Raw genomic sequence first — 15,052 nt, forward strand, 5'->3', positions numbered from 1 at the left:
AGTCTGCTCTTCTTGGAGGCAGTATTTTGACATAATGAGTAGGGCAGAGCAGCAGGCCAAAGAGTTTGTTACACTAATCAAAATGAGAGGAAGAGAGCCTGGATGAGCATGTGTTTTATGTGTGTGAACTGAAAAAGCTAACTGTTGAAATGTAGGTAAAGAAGCTCCTTCTCCTTGTAAGCTTGTGCAACTGCTGAATAACGCTTAAAGATATAATAGGCCTCTTCTCCCCAGAGCTGGCTGTTCTTTTAGAGCTGAATTTCTATACAAACTTATCCCATTTTTTGTAATATTTTTCTTCCACGTAAGCAATTGCTGCTGAAGTTAGTTTGGCTGACYGTGAATGGCTGGGGAGGCTTTCAGATGTACATGGTCTTTGCTAGAAAGCTTTCAGAAACCCTCCATATAGTCCTTATTAGATGACTGTTTGGTCATGAACCTTAAGAAGATTCAAATACTTGATCTTTGTAAGTGGCTAGTTTTAATTTCTGGTAACCTTCCATAAGCAAAATGATGTCTTGAAATCCAATATATATCCTTATCTGTACTTGGACAAAGTTAATGTATATGTGGGTGGATTTTAAAACCTCAGTTTTTATATTGCTGTAGATGTGTCAGCTTTAGAAATGGTTTGAACATGTCTCCATATCTTCAGATCTTGTTATGCTATTTCTATATTAAGCTGCCAAACTCACTACATCAAACAGTCATATGCATTGTTTGTTCTTATGTCTGAAATCTCAACTTTTTCAACAGAACCCTTCTGCTTGGCACACTACCCATCAGCCTTTCATAGTGTGATGTTTAATCCAGTAGAACCTAGATTACTGGCTACTGCGAACTCTAAGGAAGGTGTGGGACTCTGGGACATTCGTAAACCTCAGAGGTAAGATCTGTCTGTCCTGGTCTTGTGCTGTGCTACTGTCTCCCTTGGGAGGTGATAGCATGCCACGGCACCTTTTTTTTAAGTCAGAGCACAAAATGGCAAGAGAAAATGCATAACAAAGTTAACAGCAATGTTAGTAATGCCAAATTAAGTAATTTTGCATCATTAACATTCTTTTCCGTACATATGATCTAATTTGATTCAAAATAGGGCTGGATCTTCCACATTAAGGTAAGTGATTTTCTGGAAACATGTCTGCCTTCACTATTGCAGGGTTAACTTGGGGGCTACTGTATGCGTGGTGTAATAGTCTGTGTTTGCACATTTAAGGACATACATTTTGTCTGTATCATGATTTTGTTCTTTCTGATGCCACATACAATGTTGTTATAACATACTCTAATTGTTAATGTTTCTTGGCAAGTACTTTATATTCCTACAGGTTTAGCACCAGTGTGAAAGACATAATAACCTTTGACAAATATGAATTCTACTGTCTTTTGTGAATGGTGAAAGGGGAGGTGTAAGGGGTGCCTTATGTGATAACCTCAGGGTCATCCCTAAGGCTTTGTCTAGATTAGGACCAGAAAAGAGTTGTTCTTACACATCAGACATAAGCATACAAGCTTCCACCAACTGAATTTAATCTGGTAAATCTTCCCCATTAACAAGCTAAAAGGTGGTGTTTAAGCAGATGTGAACAACAGATCTTGCAAATACAGTGCTGAGCTTCCGAGGTGCATAGGTCACACAGCTTTTCTCCATGCTTAAGGGAATGCTGTTTGTACACAAATCCCCCCTACAGCTGGACATGCACCATGTGTGCCATACAGCTGATCCCTGCAGCACTGAATTTATAGCATTTGTACCTACTAAGTCAGTATGGTGCCTCCTGTAGGACAGGCATGTGCTTCCTGCCTCCACAGCGCTCAGAAGAAGTCAGATAGTAAGGAGCAGGCTGCTCCTGTTAGAATAAATGCTGGAGACAGATATTTAGAGCCTCAGACTTGGGCTGAGCAAGCTGTAACCTAAACAAATGCAGGTGATAACATCCTGCTTTTAGCTGCTGCTTTTCTGGGATAGCTATCAACTTTCCTCCTTTGCATGACCAGAGATGTGCCTGTAGCATGGTGAGAAATGTGTTGTTGCCTGTGGGAAAGAAAATGGCCTAAAGCAGTCTGGTGCCACTATGGTTTGTTCCCAAGAAACTCTTAGGAAAAAGGACTTTTCAGAGTGAGCTGTATGGATCGGGCTGGTGGGCTGCCAGAACCTGAGTTTCTCCTATTTAACTAAACTAGACTAGATTTTTAGCACTTTTTAAATTTTATTTTTAAAAGAACAGATCATTTGCCAAAACTCCCACTTATGTTTGCAGATCTCCTTTACTAATCTAGAAATGTGAAACTTAAAATTAATTTTAAAACATCTGGGGGCAATTTACTTTGACTTTTGAGGAAACAAGTTTATAGATCAATTCGGATGTAATCCTAGCTCCAAACAATGACAAATGGAAGCCAGAATTTACATTTTTCTTCTGTGAGTTTTAGTTTGTTATAATATCTTTTGGGAAAAATATACTGTGAGTTAATTATTTAAAAAAAAAAAAAAGGATGAAGTAATCCACGTAGTCCTGTAAGCACTTGTGATAGACGTTACATAGCATTGAAGTTGGTGAGTAAGCTTGTGTATGCTTTCCCCATCCTTATTAATATGAAAAGATACAAAATGTAGCATCAGGTACAAACTGTACCAGAAGCCATTTGGCTGATACTAAACTTAATAGGGAGATGGGCTTCAGCAGGCCTAAATTCTCCATAATATAGGGATAAACAGGAAGCTGCCTGTGTAACTTCATGCCAGAACACTAGTACAGCAGAGAAGGGCTACTGCGTCAGCTGCTCTTCTCTTTGGCAATGAAGCCTGCTAATGGTGGAAATCTTTGCTTTTCTACAGGTTTGTATCTCTGTTTTATACTGTCATCAATATCCAAGAAAATGTGATACTGCTTGAAGTGTGGGGAAGGATGGGTGGAACAGAGGTTTTGGGGTGAGATGGTATGGAAGTATTAACTTGTGGGTATTGTTGAATAGAGCAGTACATAGAGATAGTATGAAATAGCTAGATCTGCTTATCCCTTCCCCAAGCCTATCTTTTTATTCCATTGCTAGGCATGAAGTTCACTTGTAAGAGACTGTATTTAATGCCCACAGCTGTCAAGGGAAAACTTTTTTTTTTCCCCCCCTTCAATATTGATGTGATCTCTCAGAATCCTGTGGTAATCATGGGAGGCTTCCAGCTGTATCATTCCACCTGTGGTGCTAGTAGAAATGGCTAGGTCAGGTAAACTTTAGATGTTTTGTCGCTGTGTGTGTGGTAGTGAGGTTATGACCAGGGTCTGAATGTGTGGAAGGAATGAAAAGAAGTGTAGATACTCTTAATCTTTGCTGTGGATTGCCAAAATAAAAACTTCTGGTGAGTTATGCAGGTTGGTAGCACTCCTGCTTTGCTATAGGAAAAGTGAAATTGCTATCAGCAGTTAATAAGTTGTGGCTAGTAAACACTTCATGTAAAATGCTGATGTAGCTCTGATTTCCCCCAGCTACTGTTCTGTTCTCTGTCAATTCTCAGATGAAAGCAGACTATAATTGGTGACAGCACTACTTAGTTTTCTTCATAACTGTAGACTGTTCCTGGGAATCCTTCTGCTGCTCCCCTCCAAAATCCAGAAACCAAATGAAAGCCTGGAATTCTGAAAACTAGCTGTTTGGAGCCAATAGTAATACTGTAGCTAGCAATACTATCTCATAACACATATTACAGCCAACAATACTGCCACAGTAATACTCTTTACAGATGTAGGTGAAGTTTGAGCCCACAGGATTCAACTGGCATTCATCATTTGAAGGGGATAAGACTTAATGTTAAATTTTTGCTTTTAATCAAGCAGAGGCTCCTCAGATGAGATGCGGGGGGAGGGGGGGAGGTTAGCTTTGTTCAGCTTGGTATGATGCACTGTTGGACAAAGGATGATTTGCCATAAACATCATAACTTGTATTATATTCAGTAGAATATGGCTATCTCATTACATGTAACTTTAAACTGCTAGCTCTAAATTTTCAGGGGTATTTACTGATTTGTTTTCCAAGGTCGTCATTTTTGGATGCTCAATTTGATCAAAACATTCCAGTAACTCAGCTGTGGCTAATTGTCACTTCTGAAAATTCAGATTAAGAGTATCTTAAAGGTAGACGCTTAGAAATATTATTTTCTATTTTTCTGTTGTTTTTGTCTTAGAGAAGTAAAAGTGCTTTTAAAGAACTTTGAGCTCAAAATTCATGTAACTTACTGAACCAAGCATCCATACTGGTCAGAGCACTTAAGTGAATAGTGACTGTATAACCTCATATTTATAACATATACATATAAACATATATAACAATATGTATCTTGCAATTGTTTCCCAACAGTAAGTCCATGCATTTGGGAGTGGGGGGAGGCAGAAGAGCTTCTCTTCTCTTGCTGTAACCAGAAATAAAACAACATCCACAAACAACCTCTTGATGCCACAGGGATAGGACTGCAGTATAGCTACTTAGCAACATTATTGCGAGGGATGGGGATGTCACGCAGAAAATCCTGTCACCCCAAAACCTCTTCTTGTTTGTGTTCCTCCTTCTCCCTTTTAAACAAGCACAAATGCAAGAGCAGCCACAGTTCAGTGTGGAATGGATCACTAATGTAACTATCATGTCTAAGGGTATTTACTTCCTTTGTCTGTTCCTTATTGGGCAAGGTGACAGTATTAGGCAAACTTGGCAAGTTGATAATGTTTTGGGATAGCATTAAAATCTTGAATGGAGTAGTGGTATCTTAGTATGTCAGAGCATGAGGAATACTTTACTCCAAAATACACCACCCTTCTCCATTTGGGTTATAAAAGAATTTGTCTCCTTGCCTGCTGTTAGAAGCTTCTAGCCAGGAGAGCCAGTTTTACCCACATCTAGTCAGGTAACACTAAACACCTCTTCAAATTACAAGGAAATATTTTTAGGACTAGAAAAGTGTCCGGATTATGAGCGAAGTTTATTCATCTACTCTGATATTGGTTAACTTTCTGATGGGAAGCTTGGTGAACTTTATGCTCAACTACTGTAGGGAAAGAAAGTAATTGAAAAGCCAGCTTTTCTTGACATACATGAGGAAATTTGTGGACACAGATCTGAATTCTGAAAAAYTGTGCGTATTTCAAATAGTCTTAATTTGATTAGTTTTGCTAACTGAGTCAGGATACACACCCAGATTTAGTTACTGCATGCATCTTTTTTTTTCTCCCCCCCCRAAGTTCATACCCAGCTCGATATCCCTTCTGGCTCAGAATCAGTGCAGCAAATGAGTCTCCCTCCCTTCCCCACCATTGTACTAATAGGATCCAAATGTGATGTGCTGACTCCTCGAAGATAACACATGAAGCACTGTTAAAATAGAACTAATTTAAGTCCAGCRTGATTGAGTTGACTAGTAATGCTAGAACTCTTGTTTTTCCTTCTTCATAATGTGTTAGTATTGCTGATTTTTCAGGTGGACTTTAAACTGAAATCAGTTGTATTGTTTGTTCTTTAAAAACGGTGCCTTGAAAAGCTTAAATGTATTCCTGATTAATGAGGCTGTTGTGAGGCCCTTATGCCACTAGATGGGGTCTGGAATCCTTTTTTTTTTTTTTTTTTTTTTGGCAGGTTTGTGTATCTGAAACTGTCTTGTGTTATAAATGACCACTGCATGTATTTTAACTAATTTTCATACTGAAAAAAGGCTGTTCACAGTGATTGTTTTGTGTTTTCTGCTTCTGATGGGAATGTTGAACCTGTACTTTTTACACAGTGGGATTCATTTGTGTGTCCAGTTCAAGGGTGAAAATGCTAAGTTGTGAGTCAGGATCAGAAATGTGTTGCTGTGCTTTTTTTTGAGACTGGGAGGGCCTATCTAAAAGTTCCCAGGTCCCTATTCCTGCTATGTCCATTGCACCAGTTCTGTCATTGACCTGTTTTTGAGCCAGCTTGTCATGCTCACCTATTAGAAAACCAACATGACAAAAGCTGGGTAGCTTTCTTATGGGCTAGCAAGTTGAACTGGGTTGCAAAAGAGCCCAGTGATTAGCAGATGTGATGCAAGAGAAAAAAGGGGCTCTGTAAGGCTGAGAACAGGAGAAACAGAGGGAAGCAAGACCTTCCTCTGTCAGGAGTAGTGAACTGCTAGATATGTTCAGCTGTTTGTGGCATTACTGTTTTACTCGCTTAAGTGAAGCAGAGGGACTAAAGTTGTTTTTTGTTACACTTGCCTTCCTCTGTTTTCATCTCATGAGCAGGTTCTTTGCAAGCTTTCCTGGTGGCCTTTTACAAAGTAGAAGTGAAATGTAACCAGAGTTGGGGGTGGTTTGCCTTCCAAGACTGATTGCTTCCTCAAAATAAACTATAATTGAGCAGTGTTTCTGCTTGGTGTTTGGCTTTTTATGTCCCTGCAGTACAGTGTGGTGTTCCAGGATGCTGATCTTGAGTGATGAGTTCTGGGAACCTTTGACCCCAGAGCTTGAGTATTGGATTCAAGTTTTGAGTGAGGTAGAAATGTTTACATGAGATAGACCTTCTTAGGACACTCCTGAAATTTCAGGAGAGGCCTGTGCTGTCTGTACAGATACAATTCTATTTAGTCTAAAGACCCAGTTATGAGTTAAAGAAATCCTGACCACCAGGGCAAACCTGACTATCTCTTAGTGACTGTAACCTTACAGGATATCTTAAAAGCTAACTTGCATCATACAACTCATAATAAGCCTGAATTAGAGGGGTATCAATTTTGGTGTTTTACATTAACATTTTGAAGACAGAGCCAACCTGGAACACTGATTCAATTTTGATTTCTTTGTGTCTCAGCTAAGAAGTAGCTGCAGGTTAGAGCCTCTTTAAGCAAACTTTTTTAATTCACCAAGCTGAAGATATACATTGAATGAATATTTGTGTCTCCAAAAAATAAATATAAATAAATATATATATATATATATATATCTCAAGAAGGCTGTCTTAATGGTCTTTAAAGTAGTCTCAAATTTGCCTCCTGCACTGAGAATTCAAAGGAGGAAGCAAATTCTCAACCTGAGGCTAAGGAATACCTTATGTTAGTTATCAGTGAATCCTCTAATGATTAGCTCATTAGATGCTAAGAGGTGAAAAGTTCTTCCCTGTAACAGCATAATAAGAGTCGGGGATCTGGGAGGAGGGCTCTTCTCCTTAACTTACTCAAGAATGTCAGGGTATGTTGATCGCATCAATATGTAGGGAAGACTTTGAAGGACATGTGGCCAAACAACTGGTCTACAACTAACCGTATGCTCTCTACTAGTCTGCTTTTGTCTTGAACAGAACTTTTTTGCCAAGTGCTAACTACTAGGTATCATTAGTCATTGTGCTTCAACAAAACACAATCCAACTACTAAATTAGGCTACTGAATGCATAACTTCTGGTTCAGATCTGTTGGAAATCACAGGTACTCAGTACATCTGAAAATCCCCTCTTCACTCCTGATTACCTTTCCTTATAGTTTCACTTGTTTCCATTAGTTGGCAACCTGTTAAAGACCTGCTGACTATTACCTTCCTTGTTTCTGAATCTAGTGTAATGGTCTCTGCCATGTCATATAGTACAGTGTTTTCTTCCTACCATCAGAGTGGTACTTCGTATTGAATCACATGGATCATATAAGTGAGATGTAAAAAAGAGTTGTGATTTGTTTGAGGCTAGTCTTCACAGACTGTTTTCATAGCTTTAAAATTGATAGAGTGCTATTTATTAACAGAATCCTCTCCAGTAATTTTTTCACTCTTTGAAATGTATAAGCCTCTATTGTGAAAAAGGTACTGCAGTACAAATGTTGAGTCTTGCAGCTGAGTATAAACAAACTTAAAAAGATGTCATCATGTATAGTCTATTCTTTGTGGAAATAAAATTTCTGAATATATAAGACTTCTCTGTATGGCGAAGGAGTATGGAATCTCTCTGTAGTCATGGTAATCTAAGGATATAGGCAGGAGAAGTCTGTAGGTGGTTTACATGAGATGGACATGCTGACATGTAGTTGGAGAAACTAGATGAACTTACAGGTTCACAAGTCCTTCATCAGGTTTGAAATAAAAGTAGTAGCTGTGAGACCTGTGGGCCATTTGAGAAGGTTTTTCCAGAGTTTAGTTAGATGTGTGTCAGATAGACCCTCTTGGTGGCAGAGGGGTAGTTAATACCTCTGGAATAGAGGAATGGCTTATGGTGCTGTTGTTTGGGGGGTTTTTGTTTGTTTTCTTCCTGTTAGGTGGGAGTGGAAGGGGAAGGGAGGAGAGGGAGGTGATAAGTATTTGCAGCTGTGTCTCTGTTCCACAGGTGGTATTTATAGACTGTGGAAGAGAGGACTTTGGAGAATGTGTGATGGAGGGAGAAGGTGATATAAGGTCATAAAACCCGAATCTCAGCCGAGTCCATAGATTTAGGTATCTGACAATCGTCAATTTTAGTTTGTAGGCTCATATCTGGAAAGTATTTGATCCTTAAGGATCAGACCAGAAGAATTCAGATAGCGATTGTTTTGTGAGGCATGTTCATGCACTGACAGCTGAGTGTTATTCTTTCTAGCTTGCCTCCCTGAGCTCACTCTCTTGCATAGGTGTTGCCTGGTTTATTTGGGTGTTACCAAAAAGGTGCCTGGTGTATTGGCTGAAGCATATTGAGCTTCTGGAAATGCAAGTGTGAGATCTAGTATTGTTGATGGCTTTGTTCTAGTGGGTATTTACTGTAGTGGCATTGCAGATGTGTTGGAAAGTTCTGCACTTCTCACACAGGAACAATCTTAATCCGTTTTTTGTATTTTGCACCACAGAATTTGCTTCTGACAATGAGTTCAGTAAGGTGCGGGGCTGTTCAGAGGCTAGAATTGGTGGATTGGGAGATTTGCTTTCAAAGTAGCATCTTTGGTTGTAATTGTTTAATGATTTTTCCACTCAAGTTTCTCATAGGATGATACATGATGGCTACAAGAGTGGGATGGCAGGAATAAAATGTGGAGGTTTAAGGTTTCTGCTTGTTTTTGCATTTTGACCTTTCATGTAAGAGAAGGAAAATACTTATCACTTCTAATGCACATGCTTTGGAATTGCCAAAGCCCCTGGAGATGGACAAGAAAGAGCCCTCTGTCACTGAATCAGCAACTACCTCTTTAATTATTTCAGTGCAATAAAAATGTACTGGCTGTTTCTGGTTTTGAGACCTTTGCCGGTCCTGCTCTGAGCAGAGCACTGTACTAGTGAGCACAGGAAAAATGTGTATCTTGGCAACCAATTTTCATTGTCAGGTTTATCAGTTCACTCCTTTCCATTTCCAGCTGAGCCATTTGTTGTGAATTCTGACTATTTTAATGCTGCTTAAACTAACTGTCATTTAGCTAGATTAAAATATAACAAGTTGTAAGTGCTGTTTAAGCACTTGCCAGTATGGGTCAACCACACCACCTCAAATAGTTCAAATAACTATTTATCCTCTCTCAGTTCAGGAAATACACCTCACCTCACACTTGTAGCATCCTCATCTGTTCTGCTTCTGTGCTACTGGGGCAGCTCAACTTATCTGTGTGTCTTAACCTAGAATTTGATGCTCTTCTGACCAGATCCAATTTGGTACAGGTGCCCCGCATAACACAGAAGCTAAACTAAGGTATTTTTTCCCCCTCTTTTTTTTTTTTTCTGGTATTTCTTCAAAGTTCCTTTTTTATGTTATGAAAAGTGAATTGGTTGCTGAAGTTGGACATTGAATGGAGATGGAATTGTCCATTTATGGAAACCTTTGAGATGTGTCGAAGGAACTTTGAACGGTGGTAGTATCTAGGTGGGTTGTTCTTGTAGGGATATCTTTTGGATTGGGTTTCCTTATTTGCATGCAACTATAAATAGATTTCCAAACTGTTCTCTTTAGGTTTTAGCCAAAATCGAAGGACTTCTTTGGTGATAGAAACATCAAAGGTAGTCTCTTCTGTCTCTCAAGTAGGGGCCACTGAAGACAGAGGGACTACTTTCAAATAAACCTTTCTGACTTTGGGCAAAGAGATAGCGTGACAATCATTTAGGCTTTAGTCATGCTGATGCTCAAGTGCTATTTCTGCTGGACAGAGCTCTTTTCTTTATGTCTACTCCTTTTTGGTGGCTGCCACTTTAAACCAGTTGATGCTCCTTTTTCTATAAGAGGCAAAAGTGCTGCCCTAAAGTTGTAAAAGATGTAGATCGTTGAATTTATTGACAGATATTTTTGCTCTGAAGCAAATGATCTTTTCTGGTACTGATGTGGGCACCAACTAATAGGTAATCTAGAGATACTTCAAAAAATGTGCAAGTCTATGCTGGATACTGCCTCTTATTCAAGTGCTTGAAGTAGGTGCTGTAGTCTCTCTTCTCCATCTTTATGGCTTGTCAGTACTGTAGAGTTAACTAGTACAGTACCATAAAAAGAGCCCCCTTGGCTTGTGTTTTAGACGTATATGTTCTTTATTTCATTTCAGTCCTGCTTTATGCCTGACCTTGTCAGCCCCTCTTGGGATAGAGGGTTTAGCTTAGCTTTTTTTATGTTTAGGCTGGTACCCTTCCTGCAGTAGAACGGATTCAGGTTAGTCCACTGCTGTGCAAACTGGAAGTCTTTGAGGATTTTTCAGGGAGAGAATGTAAGATTTTGACTTCCCTCAATCATCCCCAGACTTGGTGATCAGACTCACAACTGGGTTTTGGAGTACCGAGTTTCAAATTGTATAATAAAAATGTTTAATTGTAGGTAGTTTAGTTTCTGTTCTCAGGTAGGGCTGTTGTGACTCTTCTGCACAGCTTTTCCTGTCTTGATTTAATAGAGTTTTATTAAACCTTCATTAAATAAAATCACAGTATCCTTTGCAGAGTTAGTCAACCCTCCATCCGATGCTTGCAGATTTTCTGGCTTGAAGATGGAACTATTCCACGCATACTAGCATCCCCACACTAGCCTTTGATTCTAGCAAGACACATTAAGCTAAGCACTGTGCCTTTGCTCTCCAGCTTGGGCCCAAAAGCAGTAGTGGTGTTCAGGTTTATAATTCTCAAGAGTAAAAGTAGCTTCATACAGCAAATGAAGACAGGAAACTTTTATTTTGTTTCGCAGTATTTGGTAGGGTCTGTTGATTGACTTCCCTTGCACTCCTTTTTTTCTTTATCAAGGAGTAAGCATACTGCCTACTTYGAAAGCATCATGATGTTTAATACTTTTTGCTAGTTTTGAGATTCTCTAATATACAAATCTTTCAAAGGCAAGAATTTAAAGTGCAAAGTGCTAGCATCATAATCCAGTTTAAAAAATATAAATAAAATGGTAATCTGTTATTTAAAAGAAGCTGTGACTTTTGAGTTTTTTCCCTTCCTAAGGAAATAGGGCTATGGTCATATAAGCCTTGCCCTACCAACTTTTGCACCTCATTTCAATGAACAGGGGAATAGAAAGGAATTACAAGAGATCATTTTTTTTGTAAAAACCAGTGACTGAATACAAGGGAGAGATCCTCTTAATTCTCCTCTTGACAGGGAGAAATCTAAAACATTAGTTCATCCCTTTTACTAGGCATGGGAAATAGTCTCTGAAACGTAAGTCCAAAGGAAACTGGTGAACTCGATTTGATGAGACCAAATTTGTGTGTGGAGTCGCATTTAGTTGGCTTTACGTGGCAATTTGCATTCCATCTTGTACCTGTTAAAAGCCGAAAATTTTACTGGTTTGAGACTAGAATGTGCTTTTGCAGGAACATCTTAGCTCTCTCTGCTTTTCATTTCAAAAGAAAGGCCAACTTTATTGTTGCTGCTCTTTTTAATTTCATTAAAGCTAGCAGTTTTTATAGCTTTGGTAAATAAAAATACAAGAAGCTTTGCTAGAGAAAAGAAGATAGGTGTTTCTTGCTTGGATGAGAGAACGACTCTGATGTTATTCAGCTTTCCTAATGCAATACAAGAGGCACAGCACAAGAGCATGTGTACAATAGATGCTTCACAGGACTGCAGCATTGCTACATCACTGCTTTTTGCACAGACACTGAAGTGTGAAAATGGAGTTTACTCTTCATGAAGAATTATCAACTGCTGCACTCAGATTATCTTTCTGAGGTAGTGTTCTCTGACAGCTATGTACCTTATGTTATACTGACTTGTGTGCATGCTTCATTTTGGAAACAACTACTGTTCCTTCCTTTGGTCTAAAGGTCATCTTCCCATGCCATGTCTGGCTGTATTTGCATCTTCTCTATCTGGTTATCTGATTAAACCTGCTTGTCTTTGTTATGCTGAATCTGACCCACCAATGTTCTCTCCCACAGTCTCTACACCCTCCTGCCAGCTACTGTTTCTTAACAGTCTGAATAATACAATCTGTTGGTAGAACTTAGGGATTAAAAAGGGAGGAAAATGATTGGGTGATTTGGCTGGTTGGCTGTGGTTGTTGGACAATTACTCTTTAATTTGTATTCTGATTTTCTTTTTTGTTTTTGAATATAGCTAAATGTTTTCTTCTTTCTCCGCAAAATTATTTTATTGTTTACTATATCTCATTTAGTACTTACAGTATAGTAGCACCTAGAGAACTCAAGCAGAGAACGAAACTAGGACACTTGTACCTGCTGATTCTCAGGTTTGCAGTGAAAGCAAGACTGGGACGGTGTGAATGTTTGGGAACTGGTCTATGCTACATACTATACACACAAATGATAGGAATTTTTTGGTCATCATCTGCTAGTGTTTAGTTGATATAATGGCAGAGGTAAGCCTTAAGTACTGAAAAGAAACAACTCTCTCCCTCATCTGTATTAGTTTTATATTACCTTCTAGTACTCTCATTTTCCTCCTCAAAATAGTGAAAAATCTGTGGTTTTCCTTGAATGAAGGCAGAATAAAGGAAAGCATAATGATGTTTTCTGGAGAACTACCTGAAATCATTGGTGACGCAGCTGTAGCATTCAGGGCTTCAATTAGATCATAAAGTTGAGAGGCAGGGCAAAAAGGCCTACCTCTCATGCAAGCCTTTGCCGCTATGAGGTCTGGCTGCTCTGAGTACATAAATCTGGTGATGCTTGACATTCTTAAGGCTCCAGATTCTGAAACCAGTTATCAGATGAGAATCGCTATTATTAAGAAATATATAAATTACTACTGTGCTGGTTGGGAGGGAAGGGTGAAGCTTCTGTTCACCTTAGAGCTTCCCAACCAAGAAAGTTTAATAAGTATGGGTATTCCTTTTTATATTAATTTCCTTGCTTCTAAGCCTAATGGTAGGGAGCAGAAGGAAAGGAATGTCATATTCTTGACCATTTAGCTTCCTCACTGTAGATTCCCTACTTCTTCTAGTCTTGGCAGATGCAGTTTATTATACTTGTGTGGTTCTCTTTGAAGGAAAGGAAAGGTGTCGAATTTTGCTAACAGTACAGACCCTTTATTTTATTTGGTTATTCTTAAAGTCCAAAAAAAAAAAATCCCTTGCTTCCTGTTGAGCATTCTGGGTGATATAGTTCTACAAGAGGTTTCTTGAGAAGATAGTAATGTAATCAGAAATATTGCTAAAGGGATCTAGAACAATGAGCATGTTACTGAGAAATAATAAAATCTTGGGTATGGCTATTTTGCTTTTTTTTTTTCTTTTTTTTCCCCTTAATCTTAAGACAATGATGGACTTCCTTCATGTTTGTTTGTGCCTCTGAACACTTACAGAGGAAACCCCAAACACTTTGACATGGCTGATCTGCTTTTCAAAAAAACTGTCTTGAAAATTCTGAAGGGATTTTAATCTGCCTTATATTAAAAAGGCATGCATGTTAATTGATCCTGTGTTTACTTTCCTATCACTGATTAATTCTGCTCCGTCTAAGTGTTTGCTCCAGACTACAGAACAATTGTGCGTGTTTTTACACAAAACAATTTTCTTTCCAAAAAAAAAAAAAAAACCCTTTCTGTAGAGTTTTCCAGGCAGAGATCCTGTTTGCCAAGTTTCATTCCAGTTCTTTTTGCACAGTTAGAAGTTCCTCAATTTAGTGGTTACAGAAATGCTGACAAACACAGTTGCATGCGATGGCATGTATTAGTTACAAGCATTCAATTCATTTTTTCCTTTTAAGGTCATTCTTTCATTAAGTTAGTTTCACACACTGCTGTTTATGATATCAACACTTTCTCCCTTCCTTCCTTCCTTCTCCCTCTTAAATGACTCTCATCTCCCAAGGATAGCAACTGTACTCAATTCATTGTCAGATTTCTTGCTTATCAAGAGTCGCTATTTAATGGTTCAATTCAATGCTGTCATGCACACCACTTTATTTTACTTCTACCAAGGCACTATGATCTTCTTTCAGTTTTAATGGCCACTGTATGTTGCCAAGCTAATGTTTGAATAGCCTGGGTTAAGCTTATGTTACTAATCAGGCAGTCAACTTTTCCAAAAAGGATGAAACAACTTCTTTGTTTAAAAAGGAGGAGAGGGGGGGTTAGGGGGGAAGCTTGCTTCAGGTATAGACTTTTCCTGCAGAGGAAACGTTCAAGTGGTGCAAATTCTGACTGCTGTGAGACTCCTTCCCCCACCCTGCTAGCTGCCAGTAGGAACAGATTTATTTACATTAGTGGTGCTACTCTTGGATTGAAAGCCTCCCATTGTTTGGCTGAACTGGTATTTAGTTAACACTTGAGTGCTGCCTGTATGCAGCATATCCAACTGCGGAAATGACCATGTTGCACGTAACTGTCCAGTCGCTCCCTCCTCAGCCTCCCTCCAGCTTCAGCATGTGTGTTTGGATTTTTAATGTTCCATCTGTGGACTAAATATTTCTCTTAATCATACAAGATGACTTTTTTTAAGAAGTCTCAGAAGTGTATATGTCTTTTTCTGTATTGCTTTCAGAGCTGGTAGGCAGCATCAGCATTCCACRGCTGCTTGGAGGAGCCAGATTTGGAAGCAGACTAAATCCCAGAGCAGTCTGGGTCTGGATGTGTAAAGATAATGCCTGTGGCAGAAAGTGGGCGCTGCCTATCACGGTCAGACATGCTCTTTTAGGAGTGTTCTCAGATTTCTCACTAGCTGCCATGGTCTGGGTC

At 39.1% G+C, this 15,052-nt stretch overlaps 1 protein-coding gene across 5 annotated transcripts in view; it reads left to right on the forward strand.

The window, feature by feature from the left end:
• The window catches only part of DCAF5 (DDB1 and CUL4 associated factor 5), a 77,901-nt gene that overhangs the window by 22,317 nt on the left and 40,532 nt on the right, over window positions 1–15,052 (forward strand). For all 5 annotated transcript variants that reach the window (XM_026060927.1, XM_026060929.1, XM_026060930.1 and 2 more), the window contains one exon: window positions 757–886. In XM_026060927.1, coding sequence (XP_025916712.1) covers window positions 757–886 — 130 coding nt within the window. The remainder of the gene's footprint in view (window positions 1–756; window positions 887–15,052) is intronic.

Source organism: Apteryx rowi, unplaced genomic scaffold, assembly GCF_003343035.1.
Source record: "Apteryx rowi isolate R43461 unplaced genomic scaffold, aptRow1 scaffold_173, whole genome shotgun sequence".
Taxonomy (NCBI): domain Eukaryota; kingdom Metazoa; phylum Chordata; class Aves; order Apterygiformes; family Apterygidae; genus Apteryx; species Apteryx rowi.